Below are 14,424 nucleotides of genomic sequence, written 5' to 3'. Positions count from 1 at the left end.
TCCTCCCAGCCCTTGTCCCCATCCTCCCAGTTCCTCCCAGCCCTTGTCCCCATCCCCATCCCCGCCTGCCCGGTCGGTACGGTGGCACCTGCACGAGGTTCTGTCCCTTGGCACAGAGCCGGGACCAGGCTCCTGCCGCTGGGTTTCTCCTCTGGAAGGTGTTTTCCTCGTTGCAGGGACTGGAGAAGGCGCCGGGGCAGCAGGAGGTGGCTCGGAGGTGTGTGAGTGAGCCCAGGTGCGCTCAGGGGATGTGCAAAGCTGGGGGTTGAACACAGGTGTGGTGGAAATAGAAATTAAAGGCAAAGGAGAGAAATGTTGGTGGCAATGTCAGGTTAATGGTTGGACTCGAGCTTAGAGGTGTTTTTCAGCCTTTTGGGCTGAAAAATATAGGAAGGATATAAAGTTGTAAGGGAACACCCAAAGGAGGGCCATGGAGATTGTGAAGGGTCTGGAGGAGAAGCCATGTGAAGAGCAACTGAGGTCACTTGGTGTGTTCAGACTGGAGAAGAGGAACCTCCATCAACTCCCCCTCCCAGGGCAGCTGAAGCCTCCCTTGCTGATTCTGGTGCGTGAATGGTTCAGAGTGTGTGGAACACCAGTTTTGCCTTCATCCCCACCCTCTCTGCGACCTCCCTTGTTCTGCCTTTATCCCACCCTCCTCTGCCGACCTCCCTTCCTGCATTTGTGCTCTGTGTGTACACAGAAACCTATTGCTGATAGAAAAGTCCTTTCGTTTCCAGGCTCTGCTGTAGGTCAACAGAGGTAAATAAAACCAATAGTGCAACAAAGCTTTGCTTCAGCAAACCCACATTTATAGGTAGAAAGGGTTCCTGTCATAAGGCAATATAAAGATATAAGATTTGCAGGAATTGAACATGTCTGAAAAATTGCCTTTTTTCCCCCTCCATAAAATAAATTGCCTGTTACTACAGGAATTGCCCTTAGACTATCAGGCTGCAGCATTGCTAATACCTCATGACGCCTTCATTCAGTGCCTGATCCTATCTCTGAGCAACTGTTTTCTCCAGCAAAGAGAAATGTAAAGCTCAAGTGCTTTGTGAGTCATTTGATTTTAATCAAGTCTGTTCATCCATCACAGTCCTGTGGGTCACTGGCTGGGAGAGACTGTGCCAGCCAAATCCCACGTCCTCCCCTTTATGACAGGGCACTTGATAATCAATCCAAATCATATGGCAGCAGGTTTTGAAGTAGGAAATGAAACTTGTGCTAATTTATCAGTGTTCCTGGAGCAACCTCTGCTGCTGTTATTTATTATGCAACCAAAAGGGACAAGACCCTGGGCAGGATAATGATGGTGGGATTTGGCCTCAGTGTAAATTTACTGGCTGATGCTGGTTAGGAGCTATTAATGCAATGTGTGAATAAGGGCTGGGTAGAAAACCAGTGTGATGGTGAAGAGGGACAAGTATTTGCTGTTTGCAGTGCTGGCTGGGGGAGTTCATGTCCCCTCACAGGCTGCTCTGCCTGCTCACTCTGGTGCTTGGGGCTCTCCCCTTTGCTGGACCTTTTCCAACACCCTGAGATCTTGCTCATAGCCAAGGAGGCCTAATTGTGATGTAGTTATTGGCAGTTAAACCGTGTCCAAAATAATTTTCAAGCTTTTTCAGATGAGTGTTGTTGACATCTGTGCTCACTGTGCACAAAGGGGTGGGAAGGAGGCAGCAAATCTTTATGGAAGGGATCTGGGGTTAAAATAATCCTTTTGGTCATGGTGCAGCTTCATCTATGGTGCAGGCAAAAGAAAAAGGCACTTTGGACCACGTCTTTACCTTGTCCTCTCAGCTTGATTTCCTAAATGGAAAGGCTGATGTGACCAAATACATGTATGTTTATGTATTCCTTTTCATCCCCAAAGATAAATTTGAGCCTGTGGGACACTTCTGCCAGATTTGACAAGGGATGAGACCTCCAAGAGAAGCCATTCTAAGTCCTGGGAAGAGAGACATGATGAGCAAAATGTCCCCAAAAGGAGGGGACACTGCAGTGTGAGCTGGCTCTATCAGACACAGGGGAGGGAGAATGCCTGGGGGCCAACACTGAGGGGGGAGAAGCTTCAGTGAGATTTTGAAATCAGCCATGGAACCAAGTGTGTCACGTATTTCCTCATTCCTGGCACAGGGACTGCGGGGGGTGCAGGCTGTGGAATCACGAAGTCACAGGAGCTGCATTTGAAGGATTTAGCAAGGCTGGGTACAGCAATATGGGAATGAAGAGCCAGGTAGGGTTGGCATGGAGCCTTCTGTGCTTAGTCAAGGGCAAGTTGAGACTGATAACAATAAAGCAGGGATGCAGCTGATGCCTCTTTTATTGCTTCATATCCTAATTTTAATGGGAAGGCTGTAATTAAGGGAATTTAGCTCCAAGCTATGACCTCACGGGTTGATACTCACATCAGATGCTGCCTTAAAAATAACTCATCAGAAATCATGGAGTCTTCCATAGCAGCTCATCTTTTAGCAATGCAGTTCCTCCTGAAATACTGGTTTGCAGGCCAAAACCTTGACTGGAATCCGGGGGGCAGAACAAGGCAGCTTTGCATGCAAATAACCTCTCCAGCAACATCAAAAGGCTGTTCTTTCCTCTGCTCCTGTCTGCTCATCTCTTGTTCTGGAAAAAGTGATGGAAAACTACTGAGTACCAACTGTCCTCTGTTAAAAATAATGGTGGAAGTATCCTGCTAACAGGTGATGGAAACTTTTGCCCTTGGATGTCTGCTAGGCATGGTTTCTGTGGAAAGTTTCTGAACAGCTTTGTAATTTTTTGCTCTGGCTTTGTATCATTTTAGAGATCCAAGGAGCTGTTTGCTGCTTCAAAAAGAAGGTGAACCCTTCTTCTGGCAATGATTTGATAAGGTAGGGGTTAAGGGAATTGCCTGGTGTTGGATGATTGCAGCACTACATGAAAGGATGCCCGAAGTTTGAAAGATTGAACTTCGATGAGCAGACAGCTTTTAATTCAGCCAATCTCAAGGTAACCATGTCTGCAGTGGCTGAGGCTGACATTTGGTGCCACCAGAGTTTAGAGAACATCAACAGAGACAGCTCCCAAGCCTGCCACAGCCACGGTGGGCTCCAACCCTTGCAGTTCTGCCCTCCCCATGCCAGGGCACACACCTGTGGCTCTGAGCTGAGTGCTCCAGGGTCATGGGGCCATAAAATACATCCCAGCTCCTTTCTCCCAGGGTTGCTAAACAATTTATCCAGGTCACTGTGGCCCCACAAAGCCACATGTTGGCAGAGCAGGAGCGGTGGGCTGGTGATGGACAGCGGTGGGTGAAGTGACACGCAATCAGCAGATCTTTGTTTGCAGACTTCTTATCTGGAGGCGTTTGCATCAGAACTCTAAATCAAGCAAAGCCGCATGTGAAAGGCACTCCTGACTTGCAGAGGGGGTCACAGAAAGGGTAATTTTGTTAAGCTATTGAAATAATAAAGCAATCATTAATGAGCAGTTCCCTCCATTGGGGAAGCAGACTTTTATCTGGAGATGTAAACATATTTAGGGGCATTAGGAAGAAGAAAGATGGGGGCCTGTATCTTCGATACTGCTCCCTTAGGGCTGGTTGTTCAAAATTCAGAGCCTTGGACCCTGATACTCAAAGCAGAAATTGCTGCTGGCTCCAGTGAGACCATGTGAGCTCTCAGCACTGGGTGAGAACTGGGGTGTCCATGACGCAGCAGCTAAAATTAGTTAAAAAAAAAGAGAAAAAAAAAATAGAGAAATCGTGATGGGAGAAAGGATAAAACCCAAACAACCTGCCCAGTATCAGTGGCTGATGCAGGAATAAAGTCCCGCTCTCCTCTCTGCCATTCCCTGTAGCAGAACCATGTTGAAATCAGTAAATATTGGGCAACTCTGAACAATCAAACAGTCCTGCCCAGCAGGGTATCACCCAGAGAGCTGCAGCACAGCCTCAGAGCTCATTGGAAAGATCAACAGAGCTGCCTGGTTATGGTGTAAAGTTCACCTCCCATTCTATGTGAAGAATCATTGCATTTCTGCTCCTCTCAAGCTGGGAAGCTGCTCCCATGAGGAAACCTTGGGAAGAAGCTGTGAAAGGGAACACCAGTTAGAGTTTGGTGAGCACAGGAGTCCAACTCCCACAGACCCATGGCAGTTGCTTCTCCCTCATTCCTCAGCTCCCAGACCTTTTCCCTTGGTTCCCACTTCTGCAGTCAACAAGCATGGCTGCTCCTTGGGTGCTTTCAACACAAAACTAAGAATGGCTTCAAATGGAAATTTGGGAAAATAACAGCAAGGAGAATCTCCTGGAATAAAAAAAGGCCCCTGTAGAGTAGACAAGGCTGCAGTAATGAGAGGAAATGAGCTCCTCAGTTTAGCTTTGAGTAGAACCTGTCAAAATTTGTTAAAAATGATTATACGATTTTCCCTTCCCTTACCCTTTTATCCTAGAACAAGTTTTAAAATGAAAAATGTGTTGTGCAAGGAAGTTCTTCTCAAAAATAATTAACTTTTTTTATAGGAAAATATGTCTGTTTTGGTGCTGACCACAAAGCCTCATATTTTTTCCTTTGGTTTTTAGAAAAGCTTAACATTTTTATCAAATTGGCTTTTCTTTTGTGCAAGGTACAACTGAAAGCTCTCCCCAGAGAACAGTTATCACAATGATGATGATAACACCACAAGGTAAATTCTGCCCATTTCATGAATGAGCCCAATTTTTATTTCTCTTCATCACAAAAGTCATCCCACATTTGTTGTACACATTGTTGGTTGCTGTGTTACGGGACATATCACCAGGTATCAGATGCTTTATTCTTGCAGAAGCACTTCTAATGGAGATGGAAGCTTCTGTTGGCTGAATTTTAGAACAACAGCAAAAAATAATAATACAAAACAAAAATATCATCTTCAGCTGCATAGCAAATATGGATCAAAAATTTAACACTGTATCAGATCACAAGCGTAAATATACCTCACCATAAATAAAATTCATTGTACAAAATAACTCAAGCAGCTTTTCATACAAATATGGTACATTTGACAACAGTTTTTGAGAATATTTTCTTGGTTTTTTACACCTTTGATTCTTTTCTCTTTTGTTCTCCAATACACATGAACCTACTGGACTGGAGTAATGCAGGAGGAAAAGGACTAATGTGGTTCAGTGCTACTAAGTGCTGTCAGAATTTAAAAGGAAAACCACTGAAGTGCTGAATTTCATCTAGTTTGCTTCCCCATTCTATTCTAGCATTGCAAGTCAAGTGTAGCATCATCCCAGAAAAGCATGTGCACTGCCAACAGTCACATTTTATAACAGCAAAGCCAGAGGGGACATTAAAATAACCCAGTCTGACTTCATGCATGACACAGGCCATCCCTTCTCCTCCCTGTAATTCCTGTTTGGAGCCAACAGCTTGACTTTGGAGTAGACACTCCAGGTGGTGGCTGGTGAGTGCTGGGCAGTTGCAGACTACTTTAGCATAAGCAGGAAAATATAGGTAAAAAAAGCAATTCCATTGTCAGTGAACTTGGGAGGATTCAGACAGGGGTCAACATTTCCCTAAGAAAACATTAGATCTCTGCAGATTATAAAAGACTGGAAAACACAGGACTGAAGCACAACTGCAAGGAAGACTCCCAAACTTGGCAGAAAGTCTGCAAGTGTGGGGAATATCCCTGACCCCCTGGCAATCTGTTACTATTTAGCCCTACTCTTACAAATTTGCTCCCTATTTCCATTAACAATTATGACATTTAAAAAAGCACGGGAGGAAAAAAAATCCATTTTCATGGAGCTGTTTAAAGACCTTAATCTTGGACCTTTCTCACAAACAGACAAAGAGGGTGAGAAAACTGAAGCTAAGGAGTATCTGAATCCTTGAGATAATCAAAGGACAGTAACATCAAATCTCAGAAATTAAGACTGTGATTATTACTAGCTGATATACTACTTGAGCAACAAGGCAAAAGATCTGCACACACTCTACAGTCAAAACACTTTACATTTTGTTCATGCACTTTGGCATTTTGCTCAAAACATTTAATCCCTTGGAATCTGGAGGGATTTGACATTTTTGCTAGCAAATCTGAGGGCAACAAATAGATTTCAACTACCTGTTATTTCAAGTACAGCCTGTATAAGTACAACAGCTTTCCAGTGCAACTGTGTTTTGCAGGGTTGCAGGGAATTATGTCAAAACTACAGGAAAAGAATGCAAACAGATTTACAGATTATTAGGTGAAATATCTTATGACTCACTCCAGACCTAAACTGATGAAAAGAGGGATTTAAATTCACCTTACTACATCCCATTTTTGTCTAGGCAGCTGAGACTGGGCCATTTGGTACAGTTCATTCTTTTGTAGCAACTTCTGGTACATGCTGGTTTCCAAGAAGACTCCAGCATTCCATAGCTTGTCAGATGTAATAGGACACTTAATTTGTGCTGTGCCTAGAGGTGGCTCTGAAAGCCAGACAGGGACTTGTGCCAACTTTTCAGCAAGACTTTCATACCAAAATAACAAGCCCTTGCTATTTAGGTCAGGAAAAATAGGATCTTGGTCGGATCTATCTTCCTCGCATCTTGTTTTCCACAAAAAATAAAGTTCTTGATTCTTCTCTTCCTTTTAAAAATATGTAAGTCTAGATTCCCTCACTCCAGTAGTGTAGAAGTGTTGGATCATGATGGAATGTCAGAACTGACATCCTTAGAGGAAGAGTTAAGTAGAGAGAAAGCCCCAGAAACTCTTCTGCTGCTCTTCCTCATGACGCAGAGGAAAGAACTCGCCTTGCTGGGCTGGCTCCTTCCCTGCCACTCCAAGATTTCAGCCAGACTTCCTGAGATTTGATTTTACTTTCAGGTTACTGTGCTGCACAATTTCCTCCCTGCAGCTGAAAAGGTCTGTCTCAGTAAAAAAAAGAAACTCAAGGTGTGAAAATGCCCAGCACTTGTCACGTGTGGGGTATTGATTATTGATTATTGATTATCAAGGGAGTAGGTGATGAGAGTCTGGGAGCACAAACTCATGTCACACACCAAGATCCCCTCTTGCCAGCAGTAGTTTGCTGGCTGTTGTTTCTGAGGACAAAAACTCCAGCTCAGATATTTCTACTAATTAATTATATGCTCCCTCTGAGAGAATAAATGCCCAGGCTCTGCCTTTTTAACATCTGTAACAGCATGCAGTTTACAAGGCATGATGAAATGCATGGAACAAATATGTATTATCACATCTGGATACAGCAATTTTTTTGCTGTGGCCAGGCTAGAGCTGAGGAAACACTGCCAGTTGTGAGGCTGGCATCATTTTCTCTTGGAGCACATGGTTTGATCTCCTTTCACATCAAGCACAGGCGTTTGTATCACTCCAGTGACCCTGGTGAGGGTTAGAAGCAGGTTAGACCAGGAGTTATGAAATCCTCCTTGAAGTTCCACCTGAATCTCTTCTCAATATCCAGGGATCTTAGATTAGCTGAGTGGGAAAAGGCAACAGACTCCAGTGTTCTCTCTGAACATCTCTGAACTTGGAAAATTCTGGGTATTTTTTAAAGCTTATCCTATATTTTATCTTTCCTAAACAATCACATGATTTCTGAGTGATGGGAAATTTCCTAAGCCCTGCTGGTAGTCACCTTTCTCTGGAGAAAGGTATTTGTTTCCTGTGCCACTAGGAATTTGTCTAAACCAAGGGAAAATAGCATCCCAGAACACACACATTACACCCCTGCTCTCACCCTTGGCTGAAGAACAAAGATCCCATATGTTCAAGGTAACTACACCTGCATCCTGTCAGCACCAGTGATTATTTCCACCCAAATTAATATGTTTGAGAGCACATTCACATGAATGCAGCCTCTTCTGTAGTCCACAGGAAATCTGGTTTATTGGAAGATAAACCAGACATATGAAAATGTGTCTTCAGGGGAGAACCTCTGCATAAAATAAGTGGACGTCCCATAGCATGGAAAAGCCAGGCTGTTTTCTGTTTCCCCAGCTCTCTGAAGTGCTGAGGAGTTATCTGGTGACTGCCTCATTGCTATCCTCAAGGCCACATGCCAAAGCTCATGAAAACAACTGCTGGAAAGGCCAAGGACAAGCAGAGAGCACAAAGCTGGATGAGACATCCATCCACAACCAGCCTGGCAGGGCTCCTCTGCACCCAGCACTTGCTCCTCAGGGCACTGCCATGGGTGACATCCTGCCTTCATCCCTTCTTCCCCTCAAAGACTGGATCGGGGACTTGTCTTCAGCCCCTCCTGCTCCTTGGCTGGTGGCACATGTCACAGGGGTGTTGATTTGTCCCACTGTTTCTGCAGTGGGAGCGGGTTCCTGGCGCTGTGGGAGCGTGGAGCTCTCCCACCTGAGGCTGCAGTATGGCTTCAGAGAGATGTGTGGACTGGGTGAATCACAGGGAAAACTGGACCACTTCATGGAAGAAAAGCACATTTTGCCCACCCACCCCCACCCCCCTCAAGTCCGAAAGCTACGAGTAAAACCGATCACAGGGATGGTACAGAGGAACATGCACTCCAGCGGGGCGAGGGGACGGTGTGTCCTCGAGTGGAGCGGCAGACCCAGCCTCACTCCCTTGGCAGGCCTCACACCACCGAGTTTACCCCTCCCAGCTGGTTTGGGTTCAGTCCCTGCTCCCTTCCCACCCCATGCAGGGTCCGTGTCCACACTAGCAGGTGGTGGCCAGCGACTGGTGGATGGGGGGCTGGAAGCAGCGCACGTGCTCCACCGTGGAACTGTCTGTTTCCACCGACTTCATGTACTTGTTCAGGATGGCAAAGATCTCGTTGTTCAGGATCTGATACTTCCTGATCCTGTCGGCCATCTTCTTCAAGGGCTGGAGGGGTGGTGAGGGAGAGAAACAGCACATGAAGGGTCTTATGTCATCTGACCAGCTAGGAAGTAGCAGCACCTGTGCCCTGCTGCTGGAAAGCTCTGCTAAGGCAAAGCAGCTCTAACACATGTTCCTGTTCCACTTAGCACCTCACAGGGACCCGGTGACTCGCTTCATTATTGGGTTTGATGACTCAAGACAGAGCATTAACAGGATCACTGAGTGGTCCTCAGTTAACCACTCCAAAGTCTAGGCTCCCAGCTGCTTATTGATAAAGCCAGCGAGATCACAGGATGGTTGCTGGGAATACCAGCTCCTCAGGTCCAGCTTCCCAACCCCAGGAAGAAGGGAAAAGCTTTGGGAGAAAAAAGATTTGATTTTCAAGCCAATTAAAATCTTGGCCTCTCTGCTGAGACTGCAGATGGAAACCTTGCAGCAAGGGCAGCCAGTAGGAATAAGATTAACACCAGGCTTTGTTGTAATTGATGAGTTTGGACAAAGCAGGATACAAAATAGAAAGAAGTGTGCTGGCTTGGCTCCTTTGGGACCTCACCCTTCAACTTACCACGTTTTTTATGATTTCATCTTTCCCATCCTGCCTCTGCACCTTCAGCAGGTGGTAGCAGAAGTCGAAGAGGTCAAAGCGCCGCTGCTGTCCAAGGAGAACAATGATAGAGCAACCTGCCCAGTTCAGACCATCTCCAAAGCACTGCCTGGAGGGAGGAGCAGGGTGATGGGTGGGGAGACATGACAGGATAAGAGTTAGGCAAGAGAAGTACCACGGCACCAGGAACTTTCTTGGGTGAATTCCTAGGGAAACCGGGTTCAGTCCTGAGTATACACCTAGAGAAAATGAACCCAGAAGGAGAGAATACAGGATTACACCCAGGCCAGGCTGTGTAGGATGAACCACGGGGTAAGATGGGTGAGGACATAGTACTCATAGATGGCTTGTTGGCCCATCTACCCATCTCCTGCCTTCAAGCATGTCCCTTTACCTTGCTCTTTCCTCCAGCTGTTCCAACACAAAGCTGAGCAAACCAAGGACCCACATTGCCCCTGTACCTCCACAGAGGCTCTCTCTGCAGCTGAGGGCACCAGGGGGCCTGGCTGGGGACACTCACTCTGCCGTGAACTCGTTGGTGCCCACGGGGATGCAGTACACGAACTGCATGGCGCTCCAGAGCCGGTGGAACTCCACGCACTCGTCCACGTGCATGACGCCGTTGGTGGGCGGCGGCCCGCGCCAGATGGGGTCCTGCAGGTAGCTGCGGATGCGCGTCAGGATCACCTCGAACATGGAGAGCCCGCAGCACAGCCGCTCCTTGGTCAGCAGGTCCCCCTCCCGGGCGATGGCTATTTGCTGAGGGACAGCCACAGGGACACGAGTGAGGATGTGACCCACGCCCGCCGGGTTTAACGCTGCCTGGTCAGTCCCTGGAGGTCCAACCTTACCTCTGATGGCTGCTCCCATGGCACTGCCCACCCCAACCTTACCTCTGATGGCTGCTCCCATGGCACTTCCCACCAGGGAGGGATCCCCCATCCCTCACACAGGAGGATTAATGTGGTGCTCTGTCACAGACATGTTTTATGAAAAATGCTTTCCTTAGGATTTTTTTCTCCTGAGAAGCTGAGAGGCCTCAGGAGCAAAATGTAAACAATGGCTATCTGCTGCTGTGGAATGCAACAGGTGCATCTGTGATTGGTCTCATGTGGTTGTTTCTAATTAATGGCCAATCACAGTCCAGCTGTCTCAGACTGTCTCGGTCAGACACAAACCTTTGTTATCATTCTTTTTCTATTCTTAGCTAACCTCCTGATGAAATCTTCTATTCTATTAGTATCGTTTTAATATAATATATATCATAAAATAATAAATCAGCCTTCTGAAACATGAAGTCAACATTCTCATCTCTTCCCTCATCCTGGGACCCCTGTGAACACCACCACAGTGCTCTGCTCTATTTCACTGACCTCAGGATCTTTTGGAGTAACTATGTACGTCAGAACACCAGAGCTGAAGGCAAAGCTCTGACCAGAAATACTGATCCTTAATTCTGCTAGCGTGCTGCTCTGCCCTGTTAGTGCTACTCAGCGCTTCGTTTCAAGATTTCCATTTCATGATTCATTTAATGGGTTTCGTCTCATGATTTCTGCAGATTATGAAGATAAAACAGGAGAGAACAGGGACATTTTGCTTCCCAGGGCATTGCCATCATCTCTTCAAAATGCAGATAGCGTATGGCTTTCTTGATTTCTTTTGTAGTTAGGGTTAAAAAGCTCTGAGGAAGATGAGAAGCCACTGCAAACTTGATACTGAAAAACTTGTGGTTTATAAAAAAGCCAAATAATTTTTTCCCAGATGTGGAAGCTTTACACACGTGGATAATTTTCACACGCGTGGATAATTTCTGTGACATCCCCTCGCAGATTTAGATATACAAATTTGGAATGGCTCCACTGGATTAAGTTATTTTGGCTTTTACACTAGAGGCAAGTTAAAAGAGAATTAACTTCATTTCAGCCCCACTGCTCCCCAAGAGGACAAAAAAAAAAAAAAAAAAAAAGAAAAAGGGGGGGGTTTAAAACAAGCAAGCAGGGCCTTCCCCCAAGCTCACTGAGAGGTGCAAGCATAGGGGTCTCCCATTGCCCTGGTATCCTCTCAGCTGCCCCATTTCCTGCTGTTCCAGTGGCAGGACTGACTTCTCTTTGCAGTGCTGCCAAAACTAACCCATGAAATGGGAGCTGGGTGCAGTCAGAGCCGTGCCCATGGCTGTGGGAGGCTCTGGCTCTGCCGTGCTCACCTTGGCAGAGGAGTGGCTGCACAGGCAGAGCCCTTCATCCCTCCCACATTCTAGAACAGGCACACAGAGCAAGTGTGACATTGACTGAGACCCTGCCTATCCCTGAGGACTTCCTGGAGCTTTAAGCAGTTTTTAAGCATTTTCTCCATTTCCAGCTGTCCCTGCAATGCCTATAAAAATGTTATCCCAATCAGCCACGATGGGGACTCAGAGCAGCTGGGACAAAGGGCAGGCACAGGTCCTGGCTAGACATTAAGAACATGAATTATGCTTGGTTTACTTGGGTCATCTTCATTCCACTCTGAAAAATGCATGAATGTGCCTGCACATCCCCATTCCTGATTATCAATTTATGCTGGCAGTAACCTCAAGCATTTTTAGTTAGGATGCTCTTGAAATTAGAAGCGTTTCAATTCTTGCTTGTGCCACAATTTCAAGGATGTTCTGGGGACCCCAGCTCAATTAGTGTTCAACTAATAGCAAATATCAAGGGGAAGCTGTCATCATAGAGGCCACATTTGGTCTGGGATCTCTTGATCTGTTAAAAGCAGGGATGGCATCACTGATTGCACAGCACACACCTGCCTGTGTTTGCTTGGCAAGTAAAGCAAAGATTTATTTCACCCAGCTTTTTAGCTAAAGGCTGTACAGTGTCCCTCTCCTCACCTGCTCCCAGCTCTTATGGGCACAGGTCTGCACACACTGGTCTAGCATGGCAAAATGAGGGCACAGCAGAAACAGAGCCATTTCAAATGTAAATCAGGTGTTAGCAATACTGTTTGCTAAAACATAGTGATAAAAGGGACAATTTTGAGACCAAACTTCTCCAGTGATCTTAGTACACAATTTCTGAAGAGATCTCAATTTAGAAAGGGATGCATCTGCTTTCAGTGTAGGTAGTGCCACTCAGTTATGCACATTCACAGACAGAATTTGGTTCTAAGACTCATCACAGTCTTTGATACAGGACTACCTTCCTAGGGGAGACATCTTAACTCAGGCAAAGCAGCTGGAGAGCTGTTGGTACTGTGTTCAGAGCTGCCTCACAGTCTGGGGTCCCAGTGATTTCTAAGATCAGGAGAGGAAGGATGCTCTCAAGGTAAATTGATACAGGATGCCACTGTGCTGACTCAATTATCCCTTCTGTCTTCAGAAACAAATGCTCTGATTATTTCCAGGGAAGAAACCAGACTGACCAAGCACTTTTGAAAACCTCTTACTAAATACCTTTATGGTCAGCATTAAAAGGGAGAGCATTCCTTTAATGAACCACTTTGACCCCTCTGGTTCTTTATAAATGGTCCATCAAACAGCTGCTTCTGGATTTCCAATGCAAAGTAATTATTTACAACAATCATTGGCAGTTTTCCTGCCATTGCACAAATCCAGTTTTGATTTTCCAGTTTTTGAACCTCTTTTACAGCCTGTTTACTGGTGAACTTGCCAGAACCCTACCCAAAACCTGCAAAAACCCATAGATCCCCACTATAATAACATGCATGGGGCCACCTTTTGGGAGAGGCTTCGAGCAGGCAATGTCAGCTTAGATTCTGGACAATTGTTACAAGGCATTTATGCATTCTATGGGAAAAAATCCTGTATGGCCTGTGTCCAAAACTGCATTTCCAAAATGCATGTCCAAAACTGCATAAAAGGAGCAAGCTTAGAAGCTATGGAGGCACCTATAGAAAGCAAATCTTGTGTTCATTTACATTTGAGCTAAAAAAAAAAAAATCTGGCACCCAACTGTACCTGTGTGATGAATATGGGAACAGTTTACAGAAAAATAACTTCTTAGTGGGACATGAAATATCTTTTGTTTTCATCACCATTATAACTACAGCAGAGATAAGCAACGAGTGGACTCTAATAGCAGAATTCAATGATGATTTTGCATGGAAAGAAGGAGAGATAGAAAGACCAACACAAAGACACGAAAACACAGAGGTGAATTGTTTTTCTTGAGTGTCTCCTTTAAAAGGAAGTGTCTACAGAGTAAGATAAAGTCCTCAGTTATCCAGCCAATTTCTCTATTTCAGATGATTTCCAATGATGCAAAGTTCAAAATGTCCTTGATCCATGAGAAAAAAAATACAGGAAAAAATACCAACCACTTTCTGCCTGCCATAGATCTGTCACCTCCTACACCAGCTGAGTGTTCTCTCCATTCCCTCATCAGTACATTACAGGAAAAGGGTGTTGATTCATTTGATACTTGAAAGATTTTTATCCCATCACCCCCAAGTAAATGGGCACTTGAAGTTTGATAATTTCTATCAATGGAGCTCAAATTTTGCCCATTGCACTGATCAGTCTAGGGAGATATTTTAAACAGTACTGAGTTTCTGCACAAGAGATCTTTCCCAAGCTGAGACCCACATCAAGAAGATTCTTAAATGGAGCCGTAAATTTTAAGCATGTGCTGAAGCTCTAAGCATGTGCTAGGAGGGAAACCATTCTCAGATGAATTCCTTGACAGGGATGAGCTTAAATGGACCCCACTGCAGTCCTAAAACGGGATCCCCAAAAGTGATGGCAATTGATTGTTAGGACAGATCTGCAAAGATTCTCCTCAAACCACTCCAGCAATTCTCCATCTTTTTAAAGTGTAGATGAAGAGGTTTTTGGAGTTGTTCTGATTCAGAACTGGCTACTAGCACACTTGCCTTATAGCTCCCTGCCAGCTCTCCTGACTGGAGGCAGCAACACACAAATTGTGTGTGGTCCCTCACGAATTTCCCTTTAGAGTGTTTGCTTGGGCAAGGATTCCGATTTGCTCGTCCAA

The 14,424-nt window shown here is 45.5% G+C and overlaps 1 protein-coding gene and 1 long non-coding RNA gene across 5 annotated transcripts in view; one reads left to right on the top strand and one right to left on the bottom strand.

Moving 5' to 3' along the window:
* Positions 1 to 37: 37 nt before the first annotated feature.
* On the top strand, positions 38 to 9,962 carry LOC134424813 (uncharacterized). The gene is made up of 3 exons (XR_010029491.1): positions 38 to 235; positions 2,807 to 2,873; positions 9,848 to 9,962. It is a non-coding gene; the product is annotated as an uncharacterized LOC134424813 (long non-coding RNA).
* CYFIP2 (cytoplasmic FMR1 interacting protein 2) overlaps positions 4,670 to 14,424 on the bottom strand; it is a 49,663-nt gene continuing 39,908 nt past the window's right edge. For all 4 annotated transcript variants that reach the window (XM_063168917.1, XM_063168920.1, XM_063168919.1 and 1 more), the window contains 3 exons: positions 9,957 to 10,195; positions 9,398 to 9,545; positions 4,670 to 8,835 (listed from right to left, as the gene is read on the bottom strand). In XM_063168917.1, the coding sequence (XP_063024987.1) occupies positions 8,668 to 8,835; positions 9,398 to 9,545; positions 9,957 to 10,195 (555 nt within the window). In that variant the 3' untranslated portion in view covers positions 4,670 to 8,667. The remainder of the gene's footprint in view (positions 8,836 to 9,397; positions 9,546 to 9,956; positions 10,196 to 14,424) is intronic.

This window comes from Melospiza melodia, chromosome 14 (assembly GCF_035770615.1).
Source record: "Melospiza melodia melodia isolate bMelMel2 chromosome 14, bMelMel2.pri, whole genome shotgun sequence".
Lineage (NCBI taxonomy): Eukaryota > Metazoa > Chordata > Aves > Passeriformes > Passerellidae > Melospiza > Melospiza melodia.
Note: the sequence above shows the minus strand (reverse complement) of the source record. Positions and strands in the feature narration are given on the sequence as shown.